Genomic DNA, 15,890 nt, shown 5'->3' with positions numbered 1-15,890 from the left:
CTCGGACCTGTTAATCTTAAATCCTCTCTCTCTGTCATTCTCTCACCTCGTAAGGTTCGCCGGGAGAGCCTAGCCGTTCAGCAATGTTTTTCCAACCCCGCCAATTCACCTATATAAAAGCGTGGAAATGTGATGTTTTGTGCATTATTCAGTGTTAGTCCTTTGCTCAGTGCAGTGTGCCTAGTTGCGTTCCGAAGGAAAATTTATTTTGTTTTGTGTGAAGATGGCTTTCAAGGTAATGTGGGAAACTCGCTGGAAGTTTAAATTGCTTCGAACATTGCTAATATTTTGGATAGCGGTAAAAAGACTGTGAATGCAGTATAGTGCAACGATCGTGGTTACTGAATATGTATATGAAAAAACAAGTGATTTAAATTGAAGTGACGATTTGTTTAAACATCGATACCCGAAACCATAATAGAACAAATTTTTATCATGCAAACAACCGTTAGTGCAGCCAAAATAGCACCAGCAAAGTATGATAGTTTGTTAGATACCGAGTCGCTTGAAGCTTGAATGCAGAAAGTTTTCTAATAACGAGTGTGGCAAACGCGTGGCTGTGAAAATGGTCGTTTCTTCAAATTTATCAACAACAGCAACTAATCATTTTTTAGTTGATCATGTTAGAGTAATTTTAAAGGCAAATGAAGTAAACAACACCTGAATGAATTGTATGCACTGTTGTACGACCGAAGTTTATTATGGAGATATGTTTTATTGTTCGGGAAAGATACCTTCGTAGGGAGTTTCCGTTAGCAGGCATAAGTCAAAAGTTTAGGTCTCCAATCTGCAAGTATCGTATTTCAAACTGCATTATTGCAATATCGCACAATCTTAGTGTATCATAGATGCCATCTTCAAGTGAAATGTGTGGGAAATAAGTTTAAAGATTTAGAAAACATTGCTGCTTGTTACTCAGTTTGGTTCCAACAAACGATGAACATTTTTTTCGAAAACTTAAATTGTTTAATCTACTTCTATAGAGAAATATTTATATTTAGATGTTATTCGTGTGAACCTGTTAGAGGGTTGATTGTTATTAACTAATTTTCAGAAACTAGTATTCAATTTTTTTGGGTTACCAGTGTGAGTGGATTTTGGTTTCGATTGCAAAATAAGATTTTTTCTATACTTTCCTTGACGTTTATGTTTAGCAAGAAGATAATTTCATGACGGTATTGTTGCGAACCATTTGCGACAAATCTGGATCGCCCAACCGGTAGTTTCGGTGAATTTCTAACATGTTTGATAGAAATTTCTGTTGGAAGTAATCTTTTTTCAAGAATTTATTTCTTCAGTTTATCTTCAAAAATATTTTTCACTTAAAAATATTTTTTACTTAAAAATCTTTTCCTTTTGATATTTCAAAGTAGTCAATTGTCAAAAAATCGATATTTAGACAATTCATGTGCTACAGTACACTTTTTGATCAGAATCTATAGAAACGAAAAATAATTCAATGCATCGAATTTTTCTATAATTGGAAATATTTTTCCTTAAAAAAATTGGTTATTATAATTATTTGAGATCAACATTCGATCACATACCTGCTTAACCTTTTATGTTTCTGATAGAATCTAATGTAATGGGCATATTTACGTTTGCTTTGACAGTGGGTGATAATAATCCTACTTTATTTTATTCCATGTGATCAATCATTCCAGTTTACTCAATTCGTACTATTTGCATATACCTATTTACCGTTAATATTTAGCTTATTATTTTTTTCAGAATGAAAAATGGTACTTTAATTTTCCTATGTAATTTCAGAGCACCTGAACATATATAAATATAAAACATATATAACCTGCTTTGTAAATTTTTTATTGCTTTGCCAAAAATATTTAGCTGCTATCTTAGTTCACTTTGTTTAAGTTTTTTTCTGTATTTTTTATTGCGTCCTAAGAAATTATTCTCCTATCCTTCTAGCACAGAAAGGTGTATCCAAGTTTAACAGTGTAGGAAAACTACGTTTCTGCACTAACTTTTATTGCCCATATATCCTGAACAAAATTTAACGACGATTCGAAATGTTTTCTAATTACATATATAATATTTGCGATTTTTCAATGCCCAGGACAATTTTTATTCAACTTATTGATTCCAATGTTTCCTCAAAAAATTCTACGCAATATATTTTAAGATACGTCTTTTCAAAAAAATGCTCAAATTTCAAATGTCAATAATAATATGAAAACTGAATGAAATTAAATAATATTAGGAGAATCAAGTTCTTGGGTGAATATTTTCAAAATCGAAGTAATCCAATCCATGAGTTGTAACCGAATTTAAATACGTAATCTGCATTTTGTAAAGAAACTTCGTTCTTTTGTTAGTTCGATTTTAAATTTTTGTTAACATGTTTGATTTATGTTCTGGCGACGACCTATTTATCGTATGTGAATAGACTGCAATCAGATCTGAAGTTGAACCCATTATAATTTTGGGATTTTATCAGCACCCGGAAATCGTCGAAGCGCATTCCTTAGAGTTTGACGGATGTCATGCAAGCACAGCCAAGGAAGCTGCCAACCTATTTGCCGGCTTTTTCAAAAGCGTTATTCGAACTATCATTCCTTTTTCCAATCCGAAAACATGTCGGCAAAGATAACTAGAACAAGATACCTGCTGTCATCTGATGACATAAATTCTCATAAAATTGTCACTATGAGCAAAACCGAACTCTGTCATCGATCGTTGAGCTGTTCAAAATTATATATGAAAAAGGTGTAGCAGTTTGGTCAGTTCGATGCTCACAATAACATGCAGATTAATGATATTGTCTTTTTTGCACTTAATGCTATTGTCTCCTAGATGGTCTCGAGGTACGATGCTGGCCTAACAAGCCAGTCGTCGTAGGTTCGAGTCTCGGCTCGGGAGAAACTGTTAGTGTCAGTAGGATCGTAGCGCTAGCCCCGCAATTGTCCTGTACACTAAACAGTTGGCTGCGAAGTCTGTGTATAAAAAAGTCAAGTTCCGAATCGGAATGTAGCATCAAGGCTTTGCTTTGCTATTGCCATATTTTTTGCACTTCAAAGTAGAAAAGAAAAATGTGTAATTGGCTGTCAGAGTGGGGGTTTATATTGAGGGGTTATATTCATTCTCAGGTCCAATTCTACCAAAACTTAAAGTTTGATATGTTGCAAGCCAGGTTTTAGGACCATTGTGCATATCGTCAGGTTCACCGGGCCACCCGATTTTTGCCTTTTTAATCTCGGCAAGGGTGGAAAACTTGGCTGTAGAACGTGCTTATAGCGGTTATCAGGAAGTTCTGATGGTACGCTTAATTTTTAATGATGCGCCAATAATTCTTGATTTTTCCGAAAGGTTTCATGTTTGGGAACTAAACATTCGTACACATTATTATCATTTTTCGGATGGCAGCACCGTACAGTCGTCCACATGTTTACTGAAATAAATTGTTTCACCTTTCAGCAGTCATGTCTTGGCCTTGTCGTCAGTTGGTTTTGACGTTAAGTGTACATCATATTAACAGTGTATAAATTAGTTCGAATTTTGCTCACGCGCAGCGAAAATCATGTCCGATGAATTCTGCAAGAGTCAGGTATCTTGTTCTAGTCATCTTTGATGTCGGCTTACACCATCGCACTAGGTGCATCTTCTTGAATTTCACTTTTCTGACACGGACGTTTTCGAAGCACTGAATAACCTAGATGATACAAAAGGCGTTGATCGATTGACGCCATATAAACTAAAGATTTGTGCAGCCAAACTAGTAACACCGTTAACGATTATTTTCACAGTTCCCTAGTTAAGCATACATTCCTGTCCATGTGGAAAACTACCAAGATGATTCCAATCTACAAATCAGGAACCATAAATATCGTTGCAAACTATCGTGAAATATCGTTACTTTACTGTCTTTGAAACACACGTCCAACGTTTCCTGAACAATGCCGCTAAGTCTACAGTCCGCAAAATAAATATACCGTACATGCGAAAACTTTGAATATTTTTACTTTTGGAGCAAAATCATACGCAACACAATATAGAAGTGGTTCTCACACAAAACCGCAAGCACAGAATGTTATTATATTTTATTTAAATTTCACTATGCTAATAAATTTGAGCTTTTCGTAATCAATCCATACGAAATAAGTAAACCGTACAATAAAAATCAAATGTGTTTCCACTACCATTCGTTCGTGAAACAAGCGCTAATATTTTGTACAGCTACCTCTAACTTCAACAACATCAGCCAAACGTTTGGGCATACAAACAATCAATGATTGAAGAGTAAAAACTGGAACGCGCAAAAAATGGTCGACAAAAAAATTGATTCTTTCAGTCAAAATTTATAATAATCTGGCCGAATCCGAAATGCCGCGTCTACCGCCTAACACAGCGGTTTTCAACCGGGGGGAATTCCCCCCTAGGGGGAAATTTGATCGTTGCAGGGGGAATTGCGAGTGGAAAAATTTCACATGTAATGCGCTTTTGTGATTGACGGTGGTGCGACATTTTTTTTCAGTGTCCAATGAATTAGCTCGCAAAAAACCTAAGTTTTATGCGCATTATTTTGCTCCATAGGCACTCATTCGTCAAATGTGCTTGTTGACGATAAATCGTCACACACACCTTCACAAGAGATGCTGAATTGTATGCCCGTGTATTGGTGTTCTCCTGCTCCTACTCGAAACCTGTTGAAAATTAAAGTTTAAAGAGCCTCATATTTTTCAATTACTACAGCTTTTTTTTCATGGTGCCGATAGGGGGGAAAAGCTTGTGAAAATTATCAAAAGGGGGTGCATGAACTGAAGAAGGTTGAAAACCACTTGCCTAACACCTTTTATCAAATTTTATACTAGTTTTTTGATTCCGTTTGACCAAGGCTTAATACCGTTCGATAGGGCGAAGTTCTGGGCTGTTAGGGGGATTGTGGTTTTTGAGTACCACAACTACGTTGTTCGCATCATACCACTCGATTGCCTTTTTTTCGTAGTGGCAGCTCGCCAACTCTGGCCAGAACAACACATGTCTTTCATGTTTCCTAAGGAATGGTAGCAGCCGCTTTTGAGGTACTCCACTCCTGGACGTAGATATCTAGATTTATGGTTCCCGTAATAATGAAAATACCGCTTTTTAACCCACACGTGCATATGGCCTGCCAGATTAGGTATTTCTTCGGAAATTTTTTCAGTTTGATAGTTTTGAAAATATAGGCCACCTTCCCTTTTCCTGATGCAGTATAAAACGCCTGTTCCGGAAGCTGCTTAAAATCCGCCTTCACATAAGTTTCGTCGTCCATGACGACACAGTTGAACTTCGTGAGCAGAGTCGTATACAGCTTCCGGGACCGCTGCTTCGCCGACTTGTTTTGTTTATAATCGCGGTTCGCCACCTTCACCTTCTTGAACGTCGACAACCCGGCTCGTTTCTTGGCCCGCTGCGCACTAGTATGGGACACATTGAGCTTGCCAGCGACGTCTCAGATGGAGAGGTTAGAATTCTGTTAATTTTCTGCCACCACTTTCTTCGTCATCGCTGCCATTTCTGGATTACGATTGCCGCCGCTTCCAGGCTTTCTGGTGGTCGACAGACGCTCGCCGAACACTTTCAAAACGTTTGTCACAGTCGATTTAGTCACATCCAGCAACTTTGCCACCTTGGCGTGCGAGAACGTCGGATTCTCGTGCTGCGCGAGCAAAATTTTACAACGCTGCTCCTCTTGCAAGGAAGCCATTTTTAAAACTGGAGAGCAAACGGTCAAAACTCACCATAGCAACGACTGTATATACACTCTACTTTCAAATGCAGCATTTCGGGTTTTTTAATGCATCTATAACAGAAATAGACCAATTTGAAGTCGACCAATTTTTGCGCGTTCCAGTCTTGAGTGATATCGATGTTTGACCATTCTTCTTGAATAGCAGTCTTCAATTGTCCAAGTGATTCATACTGACGTCCATGTGCATAAACTCGCTGTGACAAGATCCCCCCATAGTTCTCGATCGGGTTTAAATCGGGGCTTATAACAGGCCATTTTAAAACAGTAAATTTTTGTGATGTTAGAAATGATGTTGATAATTTTTAACAGTTGGTAGCCGCGTTGTCCTGCTGGAAAATTCAGTTTTCTCCCCACAAACTATAACCAAAATCGAACAATGTCTACCAGATCAACACACTTCTCCGAATTCATTCTATGAGAAATAAAACAAATTGGTGTCTTTCCGAAATGTCCGAATGCGGCCCACACCACAGGTGAACCTTCCTGAAAGATTCTCGAATGATGAGTTTCGGGTTCTCGGCGAATACCCCTCCATTACATTTGGCAACCATCAGGATCATCCAGGTTGAACTTCTTCTAATCGGAAAGATGACGGATTTCCATTCGTCCTCCCAAAACATATGCCGTTCTGCAACCTCAAATCTCGCAGTTCTGTGTCGGGGTAGAAGCTTCGGTGTTTTCAAACGTTGCTGGTATTAAATGTGAGTATTTTCTTTCAAAATCTGTAGTTATCTTCGCTTAGACACTGAAAGAGACATTCGAGCGTTAATCTGGCTTGCACTCAAGTTTATATCTACAGCCAGGCGAGATATTTGTATTTTATCTCGAGGATCCAAAGTAGGCGGACGCCATAGTTTTCAGGATTCTTGAGAAAATTCACCTTTATCACGGTTTAGTTTATGAGCTATTTTGCGAATAGTTAGTCCACGTTCTCTGAAAGCCGTGATTCTCGCTCGCTCTTCAAAAATAATGATTTTCCTCTCGGCATTTCCAGCAAATAAAATGAACTGCGATACAGGAATTTATGAAAACTATTCCCCATAGATGAGGAAGATAAAATTTAATGATGGCTATTATTATATACCGTGCAAACATACTTACTTGTATACTTTGTATGGGTTAAAGATGATCAAGGATCATGTACGGTATATTTATTTCCTTCTAGAAATAGAAATTGTTTCGATTCACCGTGAAATTCACCAAGTACAAACATGTAAACAAACATTGCTATTGTTTATTATTCGCACAATACACTAATGTACTGAATACCACAAAATGTTGGTAGAAATAACTTTGTGCATTATTGTAATAATACATGATAGTTTGTACGGTATAATTCTTTCTCGCATAGTTTCAGCACAGACTAACAGACATAACACTTCGAACAAATTTTCAATAAAATCATCGTTTGGATGATTCCAGTACTTTACGTTAGTAACACTAGCACCATCTGCTGTCGTGTTCGCGCTGCGTCATGTATTTCGACATCAGCGCCAGCTTTACTGCATGTGTCAAACGGGGAACTACAAAATATGTATGAGATTGCATGACAGCGCCCCAGACGACGTTTTCGCGCGATGACTGTTATTCGATTGAAAATTTGAAATGAACGTTTTTTGTGGCGATGGAGCCAGGTTCCAGTGTTACGTCTGTTAGTCTGTGGTTTCAGCATAGTAGCTATGCTGTTATAAGTTTCTCGGTACGACAACCAGAGGTGCTGCAGTAAATAAAAAGAAACTGCCAAATACTAAGTGGAACAAATCTTAGTCTATGAAATCTTAGTCTATAAAATCTTATTCAGTCTTGATGCGTTATCATGCAAAAATAATAAAAACAGCCAAAATATGGACTGATCCACAATTATGCACCGCAAAACCGTAACATTACTACAGTTATTGGTCATTATGGGTTATTGCACCTAGCAGAGTTATTGTTTTTAGTGACATTTTCAACTTTAAATCTTTTCCATTGTATAATTATGGTTATTTTTCAGCATTCAGTACCAATGCAACGCAACGTAGATGAACGCAACTCTAAAATCCCTGTTAAAAAGGAGTTCGATCGGATATAAAACCAAATAGTAGAGGTCCTGCATTAGCCTTTTATGCTGAAAAAACTCCTCTGTAGCGCAAAAGAGCCGTTTTAAAATGGGCCGCGTCTCGGTTATAATTTTTTCCCTGATTGTTTTTCAGTTCTCCTGATCTTCCCTGATTTCCCTGATCAAAAAATGAATTTCCTTACATTCCCTGATTTTCCAGGGTTTCGCCACCTTGCAGTGAGTTACAAAAAAATACCAATGCTAATGAAAACTGTTCAGTTTCACGGTAATAAACAAATTTGCGTAAAAGTGACCCATAATTGTAGAGGCACTGTACTGTATGGAAATTCATTTTACTGATGGAAGCACCCTGTCTACGTCAGCGTTCCGAGCCATTTTTAGTTGATAATAGTCCGGAGATAGTGACGTTGTTAATCTTCGCTTTCAATTGAAAATCACTTTTTTCCTTTTCGAGCCCTTCAGCTGTCAAAATCAATAATAGAGAAATCGAACAGTTTTCATATGACTCACAAAAGGCTTGGTAATGAAACACATGTTTTTCAATTGAAAGCGACAGTTGAAAGCGTAATTATCATCTGACGATAGTTAATTAAAAATAACTTTTTCAGGTTATGCTGAGGACTGCGATCGTGGAATCAGACCGTTCGGTGTCAGAAGGACTTTTACGCATGGGTCTATTTTCAGGCTCCCGACATTCTCTCACTTCTTCACTTCTTTCACACCAAATTAAAAAAAAACTCGACACACAGTTGAATGTTGAACACCTCTCTAAGCAATTACAATTGCCGATACTTGACATGAGTAACGAGGCTAGGTAAAAATAGCAGTTGTAAGCGTAGAGAAAAGAACGTATTAAAATCCGACACTTTCTTTTCTGTATGGACTTCCCCACTGCGACCAGAATCGTAGATCTATTTGAGAAATCCGTCACCTACCACGGTGTTAAAAATATTTTTCCATTTTGTAACAGTCGTTAGATATGCAAAGCCTCGGTTCTACATTCCGACTCGGAACTCGACTTTCTGTTTGTTATACACAGACTTCGTAGCCAATTGTTAAGTGTAGGTACAGGCCAATTGCGGGGCTAGCGCTACGATCCTTCTGACTGCAGAGGTAAACTCGGCCTTTGCAAACAACGATTGTAACACTTCCTTCCTTTCCTCATTAACAGACCGTAAGGACGAAACCGGCGTCGTTTTCGGTTTACACAAAGCGAAGAGTTGTACAATAAAAATGAAATTAACCGCAATTAGAAATATTACGGTGATTCTTTGTGTAACTTCACCAGCTCAGATCCATCAAGTAACCAAGAAGTAACCACGAAATATGCGGTTATTCGAGCTCAAGCTTTGCTGAGGACCTCGATTATGTCCGCCTTTTCACGATAATTTCGTATTAATTCGAGAACTTGGCTTTGTTTGTGAGAAAAGACAACTTTTTTAAACTTTTACAAAATTCAAGCAACCGTATCATTACAAAGTCGAACGATTTCTGAAATTTGACGGTAACTGCGGATAATGAGTGAAATTTCAAGTGATTTTGAACAATTATAATTAAATGACAACTGTAACACACTGTACGCAATATTTGAAAAACAGTATTGGATATACAGTAAAATGATGATGATGATGATGATGATGATGATGATGATGATGGTCCCACCTCATACCCCTACACCGGTTTGAGCTGGTCGATTTATCTATGAAAGATATTATTGAGAGACATACAATGTAACCAGTAGGCAAACAAATAACGGACTGGTTATTAATACAGACATAGTAACCCTTCAAAATAATACCAATAATTTGAAAACTTACCTTACTTGAAAACTTGATACTTACTTGAAAACTTGATACTAAACAGTCGTGGATGGATTAACTATTCAAAAATATTTTTTTAAAGACAAAATAATTTTAGTGATTGGAAAATGATGTGTACTAAAAATTGAACCAAACGATTGACAACATCATTTTTATGAGCTTAAAGTTAACTTGAAAATAAGGAAGCTATAAATTTGTAGTTGGGGAGAATTTTTTTACGTGTAAAAGTAGAACGAAGTAAACTCAAAGTGGTTTGATCCACACTGCCGTGATATAACATTATGTCGTACATCCATTTGATCAGTTTTTCAATACGGCCCAAAAACGAACGGGTCACTTGTCACTTTTGTATTGATATGGTGCATACGTCATTTTTTTTTATTCTCGCTTATTTTCCGTCAGTCTAGTTCCGCCACTGTTGTGGCCAATCACCGACGTCCAGGGAGGCGACTCCACACCCAGGACCCTAACTCACGACCCGTTTATTATCAACGGACCGGCGCCAACGGCTTTACTTCCTCATGCGATGGAAGGCGTGATCCCAGAGATTTTTCGCCTCAGAAAATCTCTCGGTGTCGGCTAGGATTGAATCTAGACCAGTTGCGTTGGTTGTGAGTGGATCACGCCATCTCATTACCATCGACACCTATGTTGGCAGTGGTATTCGAACCTAGGCGTCAAGCGTGGTTGGCGGAGACGTTACCAACCACACTAGGCCCCCGCAACATATACGTCATTTTGTTTTCTTGATTTAAAGCAACGTACGAATAAGTAACAACTAAAAAAAAGATACCAAAAGATGGGTCTTCGAATAACGAACAAATTATCATAAAAACCCCATTTTTGAAAAATGACGCCTACGTCAGTCTACGAGATTACGGCAGCACAGTTCTTGCTACCAAATGATACAAACGAAATTTACACATCATGTTCGTTTTTTCTCGTATCCAAAACATTTGGAAAAAATATTATGTATCTACCAAAACAGTGACAAGCTGTTGCTACATTGGAACAAAAATGTTTCGCTAAGCACATAGATCACAACTTTGAAAAATGTTCAACATGAATTCTTTATTTTGGGGCCCATTTTTTTGGTGTGTACTCATCACTGCGACCAGAGCTTAGATCTATTTTGATATTGCCCAGGTGTTTTCTGTACTCCGCACTTCATATTATTAGCAGTAACACTATTAAAGTAAGTGATACGTTTATCATTCATATCCGTGCTTGTGTGTAAGTTTTACCTTTCCGTTTCAAGCTTACTACTCTACTATACCGAGCCTCTGTCCCTCCTAACAATATCGCCTAATTACAATTCCCTAGAGAGAACTTTCATACGTTACTCACACCAGTTTTATTATAACAGGGACTTGAATTTGTTAGAAGGAGAGTCAACAGAGGCACTGTAGAATTCAGATTGAAGGAAAGGTACTTGGTGGGAAGCCTGAGAATAAACCCATGCTAAAGTCCTTTGGCAACCAAATGGCCTGATTCTACTAAGATTCGAACCCACGACCACCCGCTTACCAAGGCGGACTCTGTAACCTTGTGGCCACGGAGCTCCCCATAAGTTAGGGATTTTATTAAACTATTTCTGAATATTAATGAACAAATAATATTTACGTTTTTATTAAATGAACCAAAACTCATCAGCAGCAAATAAAGCATATATCTTGTGTTGCAGCAGTGACGTCAAAGAGTTCACAATATACTTTCCCATTTTTTCGGAAGCTGACTCAAGTTTTTTAAACTATAAGCTTGAACAGCGCAGTTGGCTAAAGTGCGTCAGTTAATGATAGGTTTTCAAAAAAACTGCTTCTAAATTATTACCTATCCCATTCAAATATCGATAGCACCTAAAGCAGGTATTAGACGAAGCAAATATTTGCTATTTTTAGTACGGATTTTTTTTTGTGCAAATAAAGTTCGTACTAAAAATAGCAAATATTTGCTTAGTGTAATGTCCGCTTAAGAGTGGTTGATTATCATTTGATGAGTGGATGATGTCGTTAATTCAACGATCAGCAATCAACAGTTAGTTATTGTATTTGTATTCTAGTCTCACTAGATTGTACAACAACTGATAGCAGTGTATTTCAAGCATAAGATAAACCAGCTAATGTAAATTATTTGTTTATTTTGATATTTTCCATCGCTTGTCTGTGATCTATGCAGTTTGTGGTGTTTGCTTCCCTGCTTGCCTTCGCTGCTGCTTATCCCGTCAGCTACGAAGAATACTATGGACAGCAAGACGCGGGAGAACATCAGTATGGTCAAATCGCACGGATCTCACTTGGAGATGGTCATGGACACCACGAGTATGCCCATCACGAGGATGAACATGTCGATTATTATGTAAGAAATTGTTTGAATCACACGGACCCGCCCACGTCTCTTAACATATCTATTGTCGTATAATGTTTGTTTTTACAGGCCCCACCGAAGTATGCTTTCAAGTATGGAGTTAATGATTTCCATACTGGAGATGTGAAAAGCCAGCACGAAACCCGCGACGGTGATGTTGTGAAGGGACAATACTCTCTGGTGGAACCGGACGGTTCCGTGCGTACCGTCGATTACACCGCTGACAAGCATACCGGATTCAACGCTGTCGTCCACAAGACCGCTCCAATTACCCACCATCACGGAGAACATTACTAAGCCAGAATGGCCTCCTGGATTCTCCTGAGCCCAGCGATAGCCAGTAACTTTTGTTGTAGACTGTCACGATAACTGCCTTTTCTTACCAAAAACAAAACTTGTTTAAGTCACGTGAGGAATCTCTTCCGATCCTCAAAGCCATCCAACACATGACTGTCAGCTTCGTTCATCCTTGTGGGCTTTCTATACCTATCATTTCTGAAGTTCTCGCTAACCTAGTGGTGCTTGATGATTTCCGTTCGTTGTTCTGAACTGTGATACATATATTTGTTTATCGTTATTTTGTTGAAGTATTTGTTAATTGTTGGTGCTTTGTTGTTTCCACGTAGTCCGAGTCGATTTACAACAGTTTGCATATGATCAAGCATAGCGGACTGGAAACGATCGAAATCATTTAAAATAGCTGCTTAACGAACGGAAAAATCAAGCACATCCCGATGATTGGTGCTGGCCAACCCCGAACATACGTTCCAGTCCTTTACCCACCGTACCTCTAGGACCCGGAGTTAAACGTTAGGCTAAATAGCGTGAACGTACTACAGTGCATGTAAATAACTAATCATCGCGTTCCGAAAAGCAAGCATAAAAGTGGTAAGCTAAAACAAGCTGAAGCCGGTCGGTTTTCCTGCCCATCAGCAACACAGCTTTCCGACACATCGTTGAAGGCACATGTCGAGTTGAAGTTTCCTTGATTACGTAACCGTCAGTGTGTAGTATTGCTTGTTATCCATAAGACCTCGCTCCAAGGTGCGAGGCCTAACAAAAACAGGTTAGCTGTTAGTCAATTTTGAAAGAATCAAACACCGGAAATTCCAATTAAGGAAACATATCGTAGATTATCTCTTACTCCAAGCTGCCGGTAACGACAACAACTCCAATCGACTATCCTTCACGACCGGTCACAAACCGAATGCGAAATACACTCAGAAATGTAGACTAACAACTTCTTCCAAGCTCTTAGAGATCGAAGTTTCCACTAACATGCCGGTTGCTCGGGCCATCTCAAACAACTTTTACTATCATTTCATTTTATTACCTTAACCACTATCTCCTCATTCGTCTTCAGCTGTAACGGACAAAAAAGCAAACGCCTGTTACTTTGTATTTATGTGTATGTTGATATTTACTGCTAGCTATTATTAACGGACAACGATTTATCAGATGTCGAGCGGTTTTTTTCTCACCCGCTCTTTATCTTTTGTAATAAGTACGTGTATTAATTACAACTAGCGTAATATGATGGTATTTACTGCAGTGCGAAGTGAGACTGTTAAGAGTGTCAGAAGAAGTAGGGAACGAATTAATGACGTGATCATAAACAATAACGATAAAGAGGATTTGAAAGGAATTGTATGCAACGAACTATGCAAAAAACGATGAATAAATAATTAAACCAAATGGAATAATCATTGTTTTCTTTTTGATTCATTTGATTTACTGGGTTCACTAGCCTCTGCTAAGCTTATATCTGATATCGTTAAAAGACTGATAACATGAAATGTTATGAAGTAACTTAAACCAATTGTACTATGCTGCTTATTACTGACAACAGTTATTACTATAAATTTTATTCTGAATTCAAGTCTTAGAATGCATTTTGAGCAAAACGAGCTATTCATGTTATTTGTGTAATGCATATTTTTTACTTGCGCAGATTTTATGTTATTGAATTTTTCCAGTCAGTCCTTACTGACGCCTGATGGTCACGGCTTCATCGTCGACAAATGATGTAAAAAGATTGTTTTTATAACAGTGGTATAATGTAATACCTGTAGATTTACTTTCTGGATAATATTTCAATGGCTGAGTCATAAGTAGCGGGACTAAATGAAAACGTTTTGCACATTGGATGATACGGATTTCAGTTGTTGAGGTAACTTTCCAACCAATTTCGTACGCTAACTGGGACAGTATAGCCACAGACTAACAGACATTACACTTCGCACAAATTTTCAATTAAATCATCGTTCGGATGATTCCAGCACTTTAAGTTAGTAACACTAGCCACCATCTGCTGTTGTTTTCGCGCTGCGTCATGTATTTCGACATCAGCGCCAGCGTTACTGCATTTGTCAAATGGGGAATTACAAAAATCTAAACACTAGGATTTTTAAATGAATGCAATTTAAGAGAATTCTGCATTAAATTACACTATGAGCTGCTCTTACATAATTAAATTTCCGTCATCTGAGTTATTTATTGAGAGGCATATGTTTTATTGTAATAGTTGGTACTTCTTACTCAAAATATAACGAAGTTTCCTATGCATAGAAATCTGAACTCAAGCTATACTTAAGAATTTGTGTGTAGCTTTCAACGCTTGTTCTCATAAAGCATTAGTTACTACATATTTTCACGTACAAAGTGAATTGAAAAATATAAATCGAGCACTCTAAGGAAACTTAGAATTATTAACATTGCACTATTCCAAAAACTGAAATAAAAACTTAAACTTGGTCTGCGTGAGCATGGTATGGCAAGTCAATTGAGGTAATGTAGTTAACGCTAGTAGCGTTATTTTCGAGTTGATGTATGAAGCTCGAAATGACGCATTTGCGCCTGAATGTTTACTACAAGACGTTGTTTCACCGTTTGGCGATACCGTAGAATGGGATAACGTTGTTCAGTAGTAGTTTTGAAATCTACAAACAGATGGTGAGTTTATATGTTATACTTTCAGAGTTTATCGAAGATCTGTCGCAGAGTGAACAATCGATCCGTCGTAAAACTAGCCTGGCATTCGCCGACGAGAACTTCCGTTTGAAGAACAGGATACGGGAAAGTACTGTGTATGCGGAGCAACGTAATGCCTTCTTGTTGATTGGGCTCTTCTTGTTAATTGGGCATATGATGCCTTCCATCCAGTCGTTCGGCATTTGTTCATCCGTCCAGATCCTCAGTATGATCTGGTGAATCTCATGGTACAGCCGATCGATTCCCGTTTTCAGATGTTCGGTCGGGCTACCATCTTGCAGTCTTTGGCTCACTAATCACCTTTTTAACCTCCTCCTGTGCTCTACAGCTTGTTCGTCGCACATAGCACAGTGCAACAAAAATTTATTTTTTCTTCTGCCTTGGTTTCTATATATGATTTTTTTCATGTATTTTGACGCAAAAACAAAATCTCCCGAGTTTGAACACATTTCACCTTAAAGGGTTACAGTGCACTATGGGAAATTTTCACACCAGCAAGCAGGCAGAAATATTTTCATCATTTTTTCAACACTTTCGGTATTTTTTAAACTTGTTATGATCAAAACAAGTTGCTTAAGATCATTTGTGACTATATTGCGGTCAAATTTTGATAGAAGCGTGGATTTTTTGTATAAAAAGGGAAAGTTATACATAGATTTTTTCGGAATTTAGCCCCTTCTTTTCTTTCATTTCTGATTCGCCCTCTCATTTCTGATTCGCTTTTGAATACCTCCAGTGTGCAAGGCACATGTATGTCAAGTTTAGTGAGTATAGGTCAAGACGTTCCGTAGATATGTTAGAATATGTATATACCTAAAGCGATTCTGTTCTGAGACAGCAAAAAAAATTTTTTACAAGTACCGTTTTGACTCAAACATAGAACAGTCTCAAACTTCGAACACTTTAG

General features: G+C 37.9%; 1 protein-coding gene across 1 annotated transcript; it reads left to right on the top strand.

The window, feature by feature from the left end:
* The first annotated feature begins 139 nt into the window (after positions 1 to 139).
* On the top strand, positions 140 to 12,932 carry LOC129721066 (cuticle protein 19). Its single transcript, XM_055673192.1, has 3 exons — positions 140 to 235; positions 11,804 to 11,983; positions 12,062 to 12,932. Exons 1-3 carry the CDS (start codon positions 224 to 226, stop codon positions 12,287 to 12,289), a joined length of 420 nt encoding a protein of 139 aa, XP_055529167.1. The 5' UTR covers positions 140 to 223; the 3' UTR covers positions 12,290 to 12,932.
* Positions 12,933 to 15,890: the final 2,958 nt, after the last annotated feature.

Source organism: Wyeomyia smithii, chromosome 2, assembly GCF_029784165.1.
Source record: "Wyeomyia smithii strain HCP4-BCI-WySm-NY-G18 chromosome 2, ASM2978416v1, whole genome shotgun sequence".
In the NCBI taxonomy this organism is placed as follows: domain Eukaryota; kingdom Metazoa; phylum Arthropoda; class Insecta; order Diptera; family Culicidae; genus Wyeomyia; species Wyeomyia smithii.
The sequence above is the reverse complement of the archived record's forward strand: the minus strand, read 5'-3'. Positions and strand labels throughout refer to the sequence as shown.